Source organism: Phaseolus vulgaris, chromosome 1 (assembly GCF_000499845.2).
Source record: "Phaseolus vulgaris cultivar G19833 chromosome 1, P. vulgaris v2.0, whole genome shotgun sequence".
Lineage (NCBI taxonomy): Eukaryota > Viridiplantae > Streptophyta > Magnoliopsida > Fabales > Fabaceae > Phaseolus > Phaseolus vulgaris.
The window spans coordinates 47542313-47557353 of NC_023759.2; the positions used below are offsets into that span (position 1 = coordinate 47542313).

Consider the following 15041-nt stretch of genomic DNA (forward strand, 5'->3'; position numbering starts at 1 on the left):
TTCATCGCATATTTTTTTAATATCTTCTTTTGTTTTCAAAGAAAACTTTTCCAAAAACAAGAAAAATCACAAAATGACGCTCATCTTTTTCAGAGAAGAGACTTCTTTTCCTTTCTTGGAAGCAAAAACGACGATTATCTTATTTTGTAACCTAACATTTCCACCTACCCTCGACCATGGCAACGAAATTCTGCCTTCTCCATTCTACAAGTATAAATGGTTGTGTCTGAGTGAATTAGCAGGGCGCATGATGAGAGAGAATGTGGTAAGGATCAAGCCGTTAGATGTTACATATACTTTAAGACTATTCCACCATGAGATTGAAGTTACCCTCACTAGAATTTCTACACACCTATACTCTAACTGTGACCTCCCTCATACTCATGAGATGACGAGAGCATAATGTGCAAGTTCAAGCATCTTCCTTTCCCAATAAAAGGCTTCACAGAAATTTAAATAAAAGGCTCAAGTTAAAATGAACTTCATTTATTGTGCGTCTAGCTCCATTTTAGAAAAGCACTTCCCGTCTAAAACTCTAAAAGAAGTAAAGAATATGAAAGCTGGTTATTATTGATTCAACCTGACGCACATAATGAAAGAACCAGACACACTGATATACAAGCACAGACAATTGAGAATCAATGGGGAAGAACACGGGATAAACAGCAAATAATTCTGATGAACTATGTTAAGCCAAGAGAGAATTAACTTCTTCGATAAAGGAAGATAAAATACAAAAATACAATTGAATTTGAGTGAAATAACTAAATTCTTAAGGACATTAAATCTTGGGCTCACAGAGAAATAGGGAAGTCTCCTCCCTCACACTAGAATTATGTCTTTCCCAATCCTATTGAAGCCCTACTTTTCATTCCTTTACAAACCCTCCCAAAACAACATGACATAGAAATACAATTTTTGGAAGAGTTACTATAACATTCCTCAACAGTGTAACCTACTGTCCTACAGGTCTCAAATGACACTTCTGTTCACCAATATTCGTGCCTTGTGTCAAAGCCAGCCTCTCGTAACATACAAAGCTAGACAAAATGAGTGCAGGATGCTTCTCTGCCTGAGATGGCAGTTCACAAAGTAGCATGCGTGCATAGTATACTACATTTGGAGGCTTTGTAGCAAAAATACGATATTATGCAGCATGAAGAGAGGTTACAGGGTGGCTCAAACTGTCACTGTAACAGAAAACGCCCACAGAACAGTAACAACGTGATTATAAGCATCGCCATGTTATTTGTCAATTCTTAGATTGTTACATAGATGACCAAGCTCTGGTCTTGCGTCCATCCATGCTGCAAATTTCATATTGGCAGGAGAAGTGCAGTAGAGATAAGATCTGAAAGTGATAAGGAAAAAATATCGCCTGCAGATGGTGGGGAAAACAGAAATGGTTACACAACAAAACGGAACGTCATATCCAACATATATATAAAGATCAACTCTCACTAAAAAACAATTGTACATGGTTAATAACTTTTTATGGGATGAATACCTTACAAAATTCAATATTATGTACTAATTATCCTCTCTTTTTTTCCTTTCAATTGGATGCGAGGATTAGATCTTAAATTGACAATGCATGTGTGAAAAGAAATGTAACTAAATGTCAATCTTACACCAATGAGTAACTTCTTATAAGATAAAATTCTTTTCACAGCAATAATATAATTTTTCACTAAATTAACATAGAAATTACTTTTCAAAGAAATTAAATTATTGATTAACTAATAGTGTTTTAAAATTATATACTTGGCAACAATTCTAGAATTGGATTGATCAAAATCATATACTTAACTACATAAGCACATCCATGAGCAGGGTATGATGCACTCTCCACATGTTTAAGAGAAAATATATGAATACGATTCCTATAAAATATAGAAAGGACATTCCTATGGGTGAAACAAGTAAATGTACCTCAGAGCCTTGATACCCATGTCCATAAGATAAGCTCGCTCCTCATCATCATCATCAGTGAACTTCTCAAATTTTCTATTGTAATAAAGAATATCTTCTCGTACATGCCCTGCACCTGCACATCTATTGATAAAATAGAAAAGTCAGTATCTTCAATGAAAACCCCATAACTAAAGATCAAATTTCCCCAATGGTTAAATGGTGCAAAAGCTATTCAAGACTCGCAATATTCAAACATAATATATTTGCAAAAGTAGCCCTCCTCTCACCCGAGAATATGCATTTGTAAATAAAAAAGAAACATAATTTATTCACTTTGATGTTGAACACTCTTAAAAGTAACAACATATGGTTTGTAAACTAATAAAAAAAATTCCTAATAACCTTTCAATGACAAGGTCAACGTCTGCTTTGCTTTGGGGACCATGTATGAGGACCCTTGTAAGGTTCAAAATATCACTGTAGTCACCCATACTAAGTGCCGTTTCATTGGAAGCCCGAGAAGGTAAGTTCTCTTCAGTCACTGCGTGTATATGCGAGCCAAGTAATGGTTGTGAGAGTTTGGATCCAGCATCAAGTCGGATACAGATTATGGCCATTGCATATGCGACACCGCCAAAACCTGTGTGTGATACAAAAAGATAACTACCTGCAGAGCTACAGCAAAGCAAGATTTTAGAAGTACATCTATATTGAAACAAAAAATGCCTCAAAGATTACTGCAGTGAGTGGGATTACAGCATCTAGACAATGTGGATACAGACACACAGGGAATAAATGAAGACCACTGGGCAGGAATCAAAATGATGAGCAGTTAACATGTATTGATTAGCCAGAGAGATTTGTACAGACATTTGCTAGGTATTAAACATGTGCCTTGTATGGGACTATTACCCATGTTTATTTAATAGTAATGTAGTATGTATCTCTTACGTTTTTAATTTAAAAACTAAGAAAAAAGTTTGTTTGTTCAGTTTATTTCAAAGATGTAAGGAGTCAACTTTAACAGAGGAATAAAGTGCAATAAGCCAAACTGTAACGAAGAACCTCATGACTGCATCTAAGTAAAGCTGTCAAAGTGGGCCAAAACCTAGTCCACCATGGATTCGAGCCAGGTTAGACTAAAAAAAATTGCAAATTTGGTACGGGCCGAAATTGAACCCCGGCCCATTAAGAACCCGGCTTACCAACCTATGATAAAAAAAAGTTAGAAAATGAAGACCCTGAGACAGTCCAACAACAGCCCAACACAATTAAAAAAATGGGGTGGGAAAAATATACATTGTCCACGGGCAGGTTCCCATTCTCTCCAGCTCTCCTTCTCCCTCATTTCTTTTCTCATAATCAAAATCTCACAATTCATGGGTTCTTTAGATATTTAGAATTATCATTTACAAATGTTATTATATATATATATATATATTAACATATGCCATGGTCATTATATACATATTAATATGATATTTTTTGTCATGGTTATTCCAGTAATTTGGAATTTTTTTCCAGTTTTCATATCATAAAAATGTAGATTGAAGAAATAAAAGCAAAACTTTTTAGTCACAAATTTTCTTTTAAATTAAGTAGTTGGCCCGTTTAACCCACCAACCCATGGTGGACCATGCCGAGCTTGTCCCTATGAAGCTCCCTGACAAGTACGTCAGACTGGGTTGGACCGAGTAGTCCATTTTGACAGATCTACATTTCAGAGAAAAAGCATGGCCCCTATATTATTAGCAATCATAGGTTGGTATGATTCTAAGGACATATTTGGTGTGTTGTATATTCTAAGTATACATTATTAACCCCCAAATTATAATTGAAGCAAACAGTACAAGAACGATCATATCACAAAACTTTACAAGACCCATATATGAAGTAGGGGGACACTTACTCATCTTGACAATACTGTATTGCATCAATATCAGATGCCAAAGCATCTCTCTCTCTTGTTAAAGGAATCCTCTGGTAGACAATATCATATCCATCATCTTTCAGAGCAGAATAAACTTCTGCAGGTGTCTTCAGATCATCTGCTCGAATGTTTTCCCAATATCCAACCACACCTGACTGATTTGTCGAGGGGTTATATTCTTCACGGTGTAACAGCATTCGACCACCCGATTGTCTAATCTCAGCTAGTATATCTTCTTTTAGCCGTGCTTCCATGTGTTCCACCTGCATTATAATTACCGTGAGTAGGGCAACACAATGAATGTTATGAAATAAGCCAACTTCCAACAGACAAACTGTAGTAAAGATGACTCACCACAGGACCAGTGATTCCCACGTACTTGAGTGTATTAACTGGTTTGTTTAACTCCCTAAGGACAAAGGGAGTATAATTGATATAAACAACTGCCTCTTCTCTCAGATCAGTCAATACAACCTTTTGAGCAATGACTGAAGGTTTAGGCTTAGCACCCAAATAGTCTAGCATCTCTTTGGCACCAGAGATGGTTGGAGTTGCCATGCAATACACAGGGTATTCATCAACCTGAACAAGTGAAGTATTAGATAATGACATTCTCACAGTCAACCGCATTATACATACATTGATAAAACATAAGATAAAGCTTTCAATAATTACAAAGAAGAAAAACAAGAATTAGAAATAATGAAAAGAAATTCCTTCAAAAACAAAAATAATAAAACAAGCTACTGTAAGCAAATAATGATGTTTCATCATTTGGATTTTTTGCCAGTTCTCACCACCTACATAGGCCACTGGTCATTTTCTTGTATACTATCAGCAGTCCCAACCGACAAACCATGATGTCATAATTGCATAAAAACAACATTTTAAATTAAAATATATGATAAAAGTATATATTTACAATTATTGTAATATGGTCATTATGTGTATGAAAATTGTGAAAAAGAAGCACAACATAAAATGAGTGGAAGAAAAATAAACTTGTAAAGCATCAATTAATGGTAACACAGTGTATTCTACTTGAACAACTAGAAAACAAAATTGATCATTTGTGAAATCTAGGGTTCTGCAAATAAACTCAGACCAAAAAACATGTTAAAGATGCTAATTCTACCTACAATTGGATGATCCTGTAGGTCACCACTGGACGTGTAGCCTTACCCTCTGGCATCACAAATTTGATGAGTTAGTTTCTTTAGTAGTACTTTCATAAATGTACCTTGAAAACATGAGGTGCGCCATGAATTTGTATATGACTGGAAGTTCTCTGACCAGGAAAGAAATACATTTTCAGAATGGAGCCTTTCCCCAAAACAGAACCATTCCTGGCCTTGACAATGGCCTCCATCACAGCATCTCCATGTTGAGACTCGTGTGGCTCTCTCAACTCCTCCTACAATATAATTGACATTCTTGAATAAATCATGCTTCAAATAGGGGAATGTAATATTGCAAATAGAAAAGGTTGAAAAAAATTTACAGGGACAGTAAAAAACCGCCCCGGTCTTAATCTGATGCTCCATTTCATAGCCTGCACCTCTGGCCTTTGATGCAACCAAACCTTAAATGTCATTCTGGATTCTCCTTGTCCACAAAATCCATCAAATGCTTCACTTCCAAGATATGCTGCAAAAGCAATTAGACGAAAGTACCGCTCCAAGTACTCAGCACCACGATTTAATGCCACTCTCCTTACCCTAGGCTCAACATGCTGTTGATTGAATACTTTTCTATACTGCAAGACTGCTTGACGAATATTTTGAAGTGCAGAACATCTATCAATGATAGCATCTAATGCCTCTCTGCATTCAACACCATTATCAAATAATGTTGTTATCTTCCATAAAAGAAGGATGTCATTTATACCAAAAGCACGATTTTGTTTCTCGTCTGTCTTTCTTGACAAATCATTTGAGGTTAATGAAGTGGCATAAGCCCCAGCTTCATCTCCACTTGAAGAACCACAATCTGATTCTTCACAGGTCACATCATCACCCAGTATTTTAATGGGCCTACCATAATCGACTCGAAGTTTCACAAGGCAAGCTATGACTGTACCAGTAGTTGTCCTGCCCCTGCCCATCTGTTATATCAATAACTGCAGTAAGATATGGATAGGGGGAAAAGATAAAAACAAATAGACCAACCTAAAATGAGCAAGGTCGTAAAAAGTACAGCATATAAGATAAAAGATTAAGAAATTACCTGGCAATTGAAAACAAAAGCAGTGTCCTTTGCAGCAGAAGCAATATTAATTGCCAAAGTGTCAAAATCAGAGCTTTTAGGAGCTTTTCCATCAGTGATGGGCACACGGGCATACTTAACAGGGAACCCCTCAGCTTCCAGACTTTTGAAAACTTCAAGTGGGGTTTGAATTACATCAGGGGTAACAAACTCCCAAGCATCAAATATATGCTTATCATCTGTTTCATGAATAACCATTATGGCACCACCATAGTGTTTAGCTTCTCTTAGGATATCTTCTTTTAATCGGGCTTCCATTTTCTCCACTCTTTCACGGTCAATGCCCTGAAAGAACAAATTACAATTTCCTATTCACCAACAATTGGGGACCAATTTCCAAATTAACAAAAAATTCATTGAGGCCTCTAATGGGATTTTAATTTCAACATATTAGATAAGCTTCATTTTATATACACTCCACCATTTGTTGATCACTATATATTAAAACATGAACTGCACCAGAAAAAGTATAGGGGGTGGACCAAATAATTTGAACTGACCTTTAATGGATAAAATAATGTTTGTAAGACATAAACATATTCAACAGCTTAAGATTTTAGAAGAGTTAGTCCTTGACAATATTCATCCAATGGATATGAACTTCGTGGCTTTAATACTTTGTCTCGAGTAATATTATACTTTAGTGTGGAACATATATATATATATATCCCTTTGCTACCTTAAAAGACACTACAACTACAACAACAATAACCTTATGACTCCATGGATCAATTTCGTGCAAAGAACAAAAGAAAAAGCTCTTTAAAAACATATCTCATTTCCAGTCTCACACTGTTCATCTAGATACATTTTTTTTTTCACAAATAGATCACTACATTCTTTTTGTAGTATAGTTTCTGCTACAAATTAAAACTAATTTGTTAAATACACATACTATTGACAAACAACTAGAAAAAAAATGGGAAAGCCAATTGGTGGTACATGATCTAGTGGGCTACAAACCAAAACCCAGTTATTCTAACATCTACATCTGACATCCAATCCCCCTTAACTAAAAATTGATAGAAAAGATATGTTAAAAGCAATGTTTACCGTGTACTCCAGCATGTTTTTGTATGGCCTTTCAACTTCACGAAGAACAAATGGTTTCCCATTGATGTAAATAACAGGCTCTTCTCTCATATTATGCCAAAGTATTGGGCGTCCACCTTCAGAACTTCCTATCCTCCGGATGACAGATCGAATACCATCAATTGTTGGATTTGCCACTCCATAAACTGGAAATCCAGGAACTTCTCGGAAATTAGGAGCACCATCCACACTCTCAAGCAAACTTGGGTTTTGAGATCCAGGACAGTGATCACTTTTGAGAACAGTTTGACTACCAAGAACCTCGCCATTTCTCAAGGCAGCAACCACACCCATCTCAGACGGGCGGCCATCAGTGGATTCGGCTATCATCTTTAGAGATGGCTTCAAACTTGAATAACCAAGTGCACCCATTGGATCTCTCCTAAGTAACCTGCAATGCTAATTGTCATGAGTCATGCCAAATGTTAATAGACATAAGATCAAGCAATTTAATGAATTAGATTATAATAGAAATCTATTGGACTTGGATTGTGCCAAACTCGTCCCCATAAATTAGTTCATGGGGAGAGGATTGCCCAAACCTTTATAATCTCTACTTTGGCCACATCTATAGTCAATGTGGAATGTCAACACAATCTAATTGGTAAAAGTGGTCCAACTACATGATGAAAAAATTTATGTCAAGGATGAATATTAGATCAACAAAGATATCTAGCACCTTCAAGTGAAAATTGACTAAGAAAACTGCAAGTTTAGCAGATATCTCAAATGGGGTCAATTCCTTGGTGCCTCTTTCCAGATGTAAAAACAAAATTAGGATGGACAAAAGTGCTATTTTTTCAGGGTAAAAAGATAGAACTGAATCAAAGCAAGATGTCCAAATCAATAATAAAATTAACTCCCTGATGTTTTATAAGAGAATTAGAGCCAGGGTTAATTTGACTGCCTTAAAGAATCTGTCTTGGAGCCATGCAAAGAAGCTTTTTTTACTTACATAAGCATCACCAACATTCAGAAACAAGAGATAACTACTTTCAGAAGTGAACGCCAATCTTGTGTCCCAACTAAGCACCTATATACTTGTTGTGAGATAAAGACAAGTGACTAAATAAACCCAAGGATTACTTTTATACCAGTACCAAGCCACAAAAGCAATCAGGACCTCAGACCAAATATATAAATGAAGGTTATGCTTGAAAGTAGAAGATAGCTCAGTTCAGTAACATTTATGAATATAAAGGTTTTATGGCAAGATATACTTTGGCCCAAATTTATTCACTAGTTAAAATCAATTTGACTAAATAGATATGGTGTCATACTCCATAGACCTGATGAACGGAAATAAATAAAAAATAGGCTAAATTAAAATTTTGGTCTCCCTTTAATTTTTTTATCCATAATTTTGGACCCCCCATTTTTTCCATTATTTTTGCCCAACAATTTAGAAAATCCCGAATTTCAGCTTAATTCTCAATTTTGCAAAATAAATATTTCTTTTATTTTGGTCCAATTGAACCTCAGAGCTAACATATTTATAAAAGGTACCTTAAAACTTGATTTAATTAATTAAAATGTAAAAAATAAAAAGGAATGAACATATGCAAAATTGAGAATTTGACCAAAGTTGCGGATTTTTTAGTATCAGGGAGCTAAAATCACAAAATAAATAATGACGCCAAAATGGCACATCAATAATTAAAGGGTAACTAAAATTGCAATTTAGCCCAAAATTTTAAAAACATAAGGCTTTGCCCAATTATTAAAACTTTAACCTGCGAATAATGCTGTAGAGTTCAGGCCTTGCTCTCATCCAGTCAGCAAAGCTACAGTTATCAGCTGTATTAGAACGGAGTGCAGCCCTTTCTGAATGAATGTACACAGCAAAGCATATTAAAAAGTAGTATCTCTCCAGGTACTCAACAAAAAAAGATAGTGATGCCTCCCTTTTCATCTCATCGGGCTGCCGCAAAATACTATTGCGATACGTGGCAATTGCTTCGCGCAGGTTCTAAAATTAAAGCAAGACAAGGATCGGTGAGAGAGTTAAAGATGAAATCCTAAAATTCACCCCACAGAATACAGGTGAAAAATTCAGAACATTGAAGCAGTACAAACATCCAACTTAGAATTTATTTTGAATAATGCAGTATTAAAATCATTAGAAAATAGAAACAGATATACCTGCATTGAAGCACATTTGTCAATGACTTTGTCTACTTGTCTTTTCCCCTCAACACCACCCTGAAACATATCTGATAATTAAGACAACAAGAACATATTTTTATTGTATAAAAATAACATTAAATTCGATACCAGTACCTCTAACACCCGAATCAAGCTTCTTATGACTGCATACTCTCCTCTGCGAATTGCTTCTTCTGAGTCAGGCAAATGATCAGCACCATTGGTCATACTTTGAAAAATTCTACCAATTGAATTGCTTCTTGGAAACCCTGTCAATTCAATAACAAATACAATATTTTGTCAATGGCAATTCTATTAGTACACGTTATGATTTGAACTTAATGACAATAGAGTGAGGATAAATTAAAGGAAATAATTAAAGAAATTCCATTTTCTTTCCAAGTGACTCAATAATTTTAAATAAAGGTTACTCAGTATATAAAACAGTTATACGACATTCATGGAACTAAAGTCTTATGCATGCATGCATACATACCCAATGAAAGTAGTGATATGTGGTGAGAAGAACAAAACTAATCACAAGACCTTCATTCCAAAGTTTCTCTCTCTCAAATAAATAGGTTGGTGCTTTCATGACATATGTTAGACTCATCTGCACTTACATACAACATGCAACATTCCCATGATCACTAGCTGGACAGAAGCCCTGTAACCTAGCTATAGATATGGAAAAAAATGGACCCTGTGGAGATGAACTAAAGAGTTGTCTTACCATAAAATATGTTTTCTTTTACAAGAGCTGGTGAAATAACCAGGCCACATAAATAAGCAACCAGATCCTACTCCTTTAAAATGGTATACACGACACAATTCTTTTCCCTCACGATATAAATCACTAAAACACTCAACACAGCCCGGTTCGGTAAAAATCCTAATTTTAGTTTCTTAAAAACCATGAACTGAACAGAAATAAGTCGTAAGAGCTTGACCAGCAGAATAGAGGAGGAACAACCATTAGCACAAACTGAGTGAAACTGTGAACAGAAATACCGTGAACCTCTGTGCTTCTCCTCCAGCCATTAGAACAAACTGATTGAAAAAGCAAGACCTGCAGAAAAGAGGGAGGAACGAAACAGCGGGAGGAGCGGAACAGCGGACAGCGGAAAGAGTGGAACACCAGACAGCAGGAGAAGCAGGACAGCGAGAGGAGCATAACAGTGGGATGTTGGCAAAGCGATGTTGCTCCTTTACCGGTGATCCCTTCCCTTGCTTTACATGTGCTACTACTACTGAGTGAGTTTTTTGGATTCTTGCTTTTTAAAAATGGGTAAATCAAAAAGGGAGTCCGATATTACTTGAACTATTGTGAAAATCTTCCTACAAGTAAAATATAAATTTTGTTCTCATGCTTGTTGGGGTGGCATAGCAAAGGATGAAACATCATCTTGCTGGAACAAAGAAAGATGTTATTCCTTGTTGTAGTGTTCCAAATGAGTTGAAGGAAATATTTCTGAAGCTGTTGAAAAGTAAAGAAAAAAAGAAAGAGGATAACAACTTTGATTGTGCAGAAGTTACAATAGAAGTAGCAAAAGGAAAGAATGATCTCCAGCAAATGACAATCAATGGATCTTATAAGAATAGAGAATATGTAATTTGAGAAGTTTGCAACTGCATTTATGGTATGTAATTCATTGACATTTAATCTTGTAAGGAGTCCTCTTTTTATCTAAATGCTAAAGGTTGTTGGAGAGTATGGAAAAGGTTTAAAGTCTCCTTATCATGAGGTAAGGGTTTCCTATCTGAAAAAGTTGTGGATAATGTACAAAAATGTCTAGAAAAATATAGAAGTGATTGGGAGAAATGAGGATGCACATTGATGTGTGATGGTTGGACATATGAGAAAGAAAGATCACTCACTAATTTTCTTGTTAACAATTCAAGTGGGACTGTTTTTTGAAATATATTGATACTAGTGATGTGATAAAAGATGGGGAAAAAATGAGTTGTTGGACAGCATAGTGGATGAAATTGGAGAGGAGCATGTTGTCCAAGTAGTTACAGATGGGGCTTCTAACCTTGTGGCAGCTGGAGAATGTTAATGGAAAAGAGAACCAAATTATTTTGGTCCCCATATAGGCACACACTTCCAGTACTTTTGTTTTTACAGTTCTTTGGTGGGAGAGTTATGGGGGAGAAGAAGGTAAAGAGTTACAAAAGGGAGCCATGAAAATTTTGAGCCTCACATGTAGTGCAACAGGGTATGAAAAGAATTGGAGCACATTTGACCAAGTGCATACTAAGAGAAGAAATAGATTGGAACAACAAAGATTAAATGCTCTTATGCGTGTGAAGTACAATCTTCAGCTTGAGATGAGACAAAAGGGAAGAGAAGGAGGAAACTTATGATCCCATATGTTTGTCGGATATTGAATTGGATGATGAATACATCACTGAAAAGGAAAATTCTTGTTTGCCTATTGATTCCTCATGGATGGATGCACATGAGTGCTTTGCTGTTGAAGAGGAAACTCCAAGTAAAAAAAAAGGAAGCGAGGTAATTATGTCTATTTAGAAACTTTAGAAGTTAGAACTTGAAATGTAAGTTCAACAAACTAGAACTAAAATTTATTTGTTTTTCTTTTACTAATATAAGTCCTAGAAACTTAAATGCCAAGACCAATAAAAATGGAAAATCCATAGTAGGAGATGAGGAAGAAGTTGAGGACATTGAAGGGGAAGAGCTTTTAATAGAAGATGAAGATGACTTAAGTGATGTAGATCTTGGAGAGGAAGAGGATGGAATATGAATGACTAGGATATAATTTTTATTTTTTTTTGAGATTGTTTAGTATGTACAAGCAACAACCATAGTCTGCCGTAATTATGTGGTAGCAGCAACAACACTTATTTTGAGGAAGACTATAATGCAAATTTGTTTAGTAGCATATAGCCATGGTTATAGAAATCTTATGCACCAACCACACCTTTTTTGAAGGTTGTGTTGCTGAAATTGTGTAGTAAATACACAGATACAACCACTTTTTTTGATTGAGGTTGATTTCTTATTAATTGTATCTTTGCATGTTTATACATCTTATATATTTAAGTATATGTTACATTTTTTCAATGTTTATGAATCTTACTATTCACGATATAAAACAATTCATGAGTCAAAATATAAGCTCTCTGATACATAATTTGTATCTCGATTCAACTACCATGCCCAAAACTAACATCATAACCAAGGTAGATGCTGATAAAAACAGAAAGGAAGGATGTAGGCATCTTCCATATGTGTTGCCTTGGTATTAAAATTCAACATTTATGAAAAATCCAGACTTTCTATGCTAACTAAATACTGAATATACAAGAAACCATTCTTACATTCAAATTTCTTGGATGAATAACTACTTAAATAAAGCAATATAAGCATTAAAATCAGAGAAATAAAAAAAATATATAAAATGTACCAGAGGCCCCTATTCGGTTGAGGTAGACCAAAGTTGCAATGACCATTCCAGTTGTGGTTCGACCACGCCCCATTTGACAATTAAAAATTATCTCCGTGTCTACATCAGCTTGAGAAATTTTATTAACCTAAAATAAATAAATAAATATGAAAAGTATGAGTTTTCAATGTCAATAAATATTGTATGAAATATAAAAGCTACGAGTCCTAACAATTAAGCACTGTTCAGCAGCATCAGCAGCAGCTCAATGACAAGACAATAGAGAAGGACACTACATCACCCAACCCCTTGATGCACCAAAAGAATATGTATGCAGAAAGTGATACCAAATGTGATAGAGCATAACAAATACACACAAAATACTAACCAAGATATCAAAATCCATTTCCTTTGGAGATTTTTCATCAGTTATAGGAACGCGTTCATAATCAACAAGATATCCCGCTACTTGCAATTCCTCATACACCTACAGCAAAGAAAAAACCTTGATGCATTTGTATCAGAAAATTGATCAAGAAATCTCAAACTGCCATCATATACTAGTTTCAGCCATACCTCTAGTGGTGTCTTCACAGAATTACATGACACCGGCTCCCATTGGTCCACCATCTGCCCATCTGGCAGTTCATCAGTCACAAGAATCTTATTTCCATATCTGTCGTATCCATGTGCAAATAAGATTAACAGTAAAGCATAAAGAAAACCACAGATTCACAGGACAAGCACGGAGCAAAGCCACAAAAATACCTTGCTGCCTCCACCAGGATGTCTTCTTTCAAACGAGCTTCCATTTGTTCAACCCTTTCTCTGTTAATTCCCTAATCAAGTACAGAATGCCCCACAAGTTAACGGACTCAATTCAAACCAACTTGCAGTGTAAGCATCAGCTAAATTGAAAGCCAGCACAGAACTGATATGCACCGCCATAACATACCGTATACTCAAGGTTTGAGAACGGCCTCTCCACATCACGCAAAACAAAAGGACGACCATTAATGTAGGCAAGCTGATTCCAACAAAGGAAGGAAATAATAAGTAAGGAGAAAACATTATCACAAACATCCAGCATCAAACTAACAATACTTAGCCTAAACTCAAGTACTACTCATGCAACACAGGAGTTAGTTTTAAAAACCCAAACTCCTTGAAGTCAGCCATAGGTTAAATTAAAATAAAAATATAACACACCGGTTCCTCACGAAGGCTAATCCAGAGAACTTTCAATCGAGCACCAATGTGGTCGAGAACGTTTCGAATTCCATCAATGGTTGGAATGGCAACACCGTGAACATGCAACGAGTCCGATGCCTAACAACAACAACAACAACAACAACACTAACTACCTGATTAAAAAAAATTATAAAAAAAAAAATAGATGAATTAGCAGAAGACGAAAAGACGAAGAAGACCTACCTGTCGATAATTGGGAGCGCCTTCGATCTGAGGCGACAAACGTTTGTTCTGGCAACCAGGGAAATGGTCGCTCTTTAGAATCGTCCTCTTCCCCAAGACACCTCCTCCTCTCATCTTCATCACCTGCTCCGGCTCCTTCGGTATCTGCGACATCGAACCAACTCACTCTCTTCTCTTCCAATTGCAAATCCAAACACCCAAGTCTTCACCACGCTACTCGTTTCTCTCTACCCTCACACACACACACAACACTTCTCACAATTGCAACTGAATTTTTCTCTCTCTACCTCCCGCGGATTTCCAATTATCTTACATAATTATTTATCTCATAGCTTCTCCTCACTTTACGACTTACTCAATTTCTGAAACCAACACCAACAACGTGAAAGACGTGAGTGAGTGAAGAGTGACGACGAAAGCCGTGTGAGCTCAATGTGATCGAGCTTATAAACACGAATCTTCCCTGATTTTATTTCTTTGTTAATCAACCTGTTTAACGTGTTTGCTTATTTAATTCTCATTAATATTATTCTCATTTTTAAAATTAAAAATACAAAAGCACTTCTTATTTCTCAGGTTGCGATTAATGCTTAACTTATAGCTTATGCTGTGGATATTCTCTTCCCTGTCTCGTTTGCGCTTTCTCCCTCCACCTTACCACCTTTTTCCTTCTCAACGACCCATTTATATTCACCACACAAAAAATTCTCACCTACACAAATTTATTACGCAAAGGAATAAAATATACGCTCATATCTTCTGGATAATGCTGCAACTCAAATGGATTTGATGATTCATCGTTATCGTACACACTTATTTATGTGCAACTAAAATATCAAAAACGAAACTAA

General features: G+C 35.9%; 1 protein-coding gene across 2 annotated transcripts; it reads right to left on the bottom strand.

The window, feature by feature from the left end:
* Window positions 1–688: 688 nt before the first annotated feature.
* Window positions 689–14904, bottom strand: LOC137814856 (uncharacterized). Of its 2 annotated transcripts, none has more exons than XR_011081689.1 (19): window positions 14191–14850; window positions 13966–14085; window positions 13712–13783; window positions 13525–13595; window positions 13333–13432; window positions 13145–13243; window positions 12778–12904; window positions 9482–9615; window positions 9344–9403; window positions 8935–9170; window positions 7163–7592; window positions 6071–6394; window positions 5346–5948; window positions 5085–5258; window positions 4199–4426; window positions 3824–4107; window positions 2317–2581; window positions 1933–2055; window positions 689–1378 (listed from the first exon to the last, which is right to left on the bottom strand). XR_011081689.1 is itself a non-coding variant. In XM_068617778.1 (19 exons), exons 1-19 carry the CDS (start codon window positions 14341–14343, stop codon window positions 1246–1248), a joined length of 3744 nt encoding a protein of 1247 aa, XP_068473879.1. In that variant the 5' UTR covers window positions 14344–14904; the 3' UTR covers window positions 689–1245. The 2 variants fall into 2 exon arrangements, 1 of the variants encoding a protein (XP_068473879.1); XM_068617778.1 differs by having other exon boundaries at window positions 2317–2589; window positions 14191–14904.
* Window positions 14905–15041: the final 137 nt, after the last annotated feature.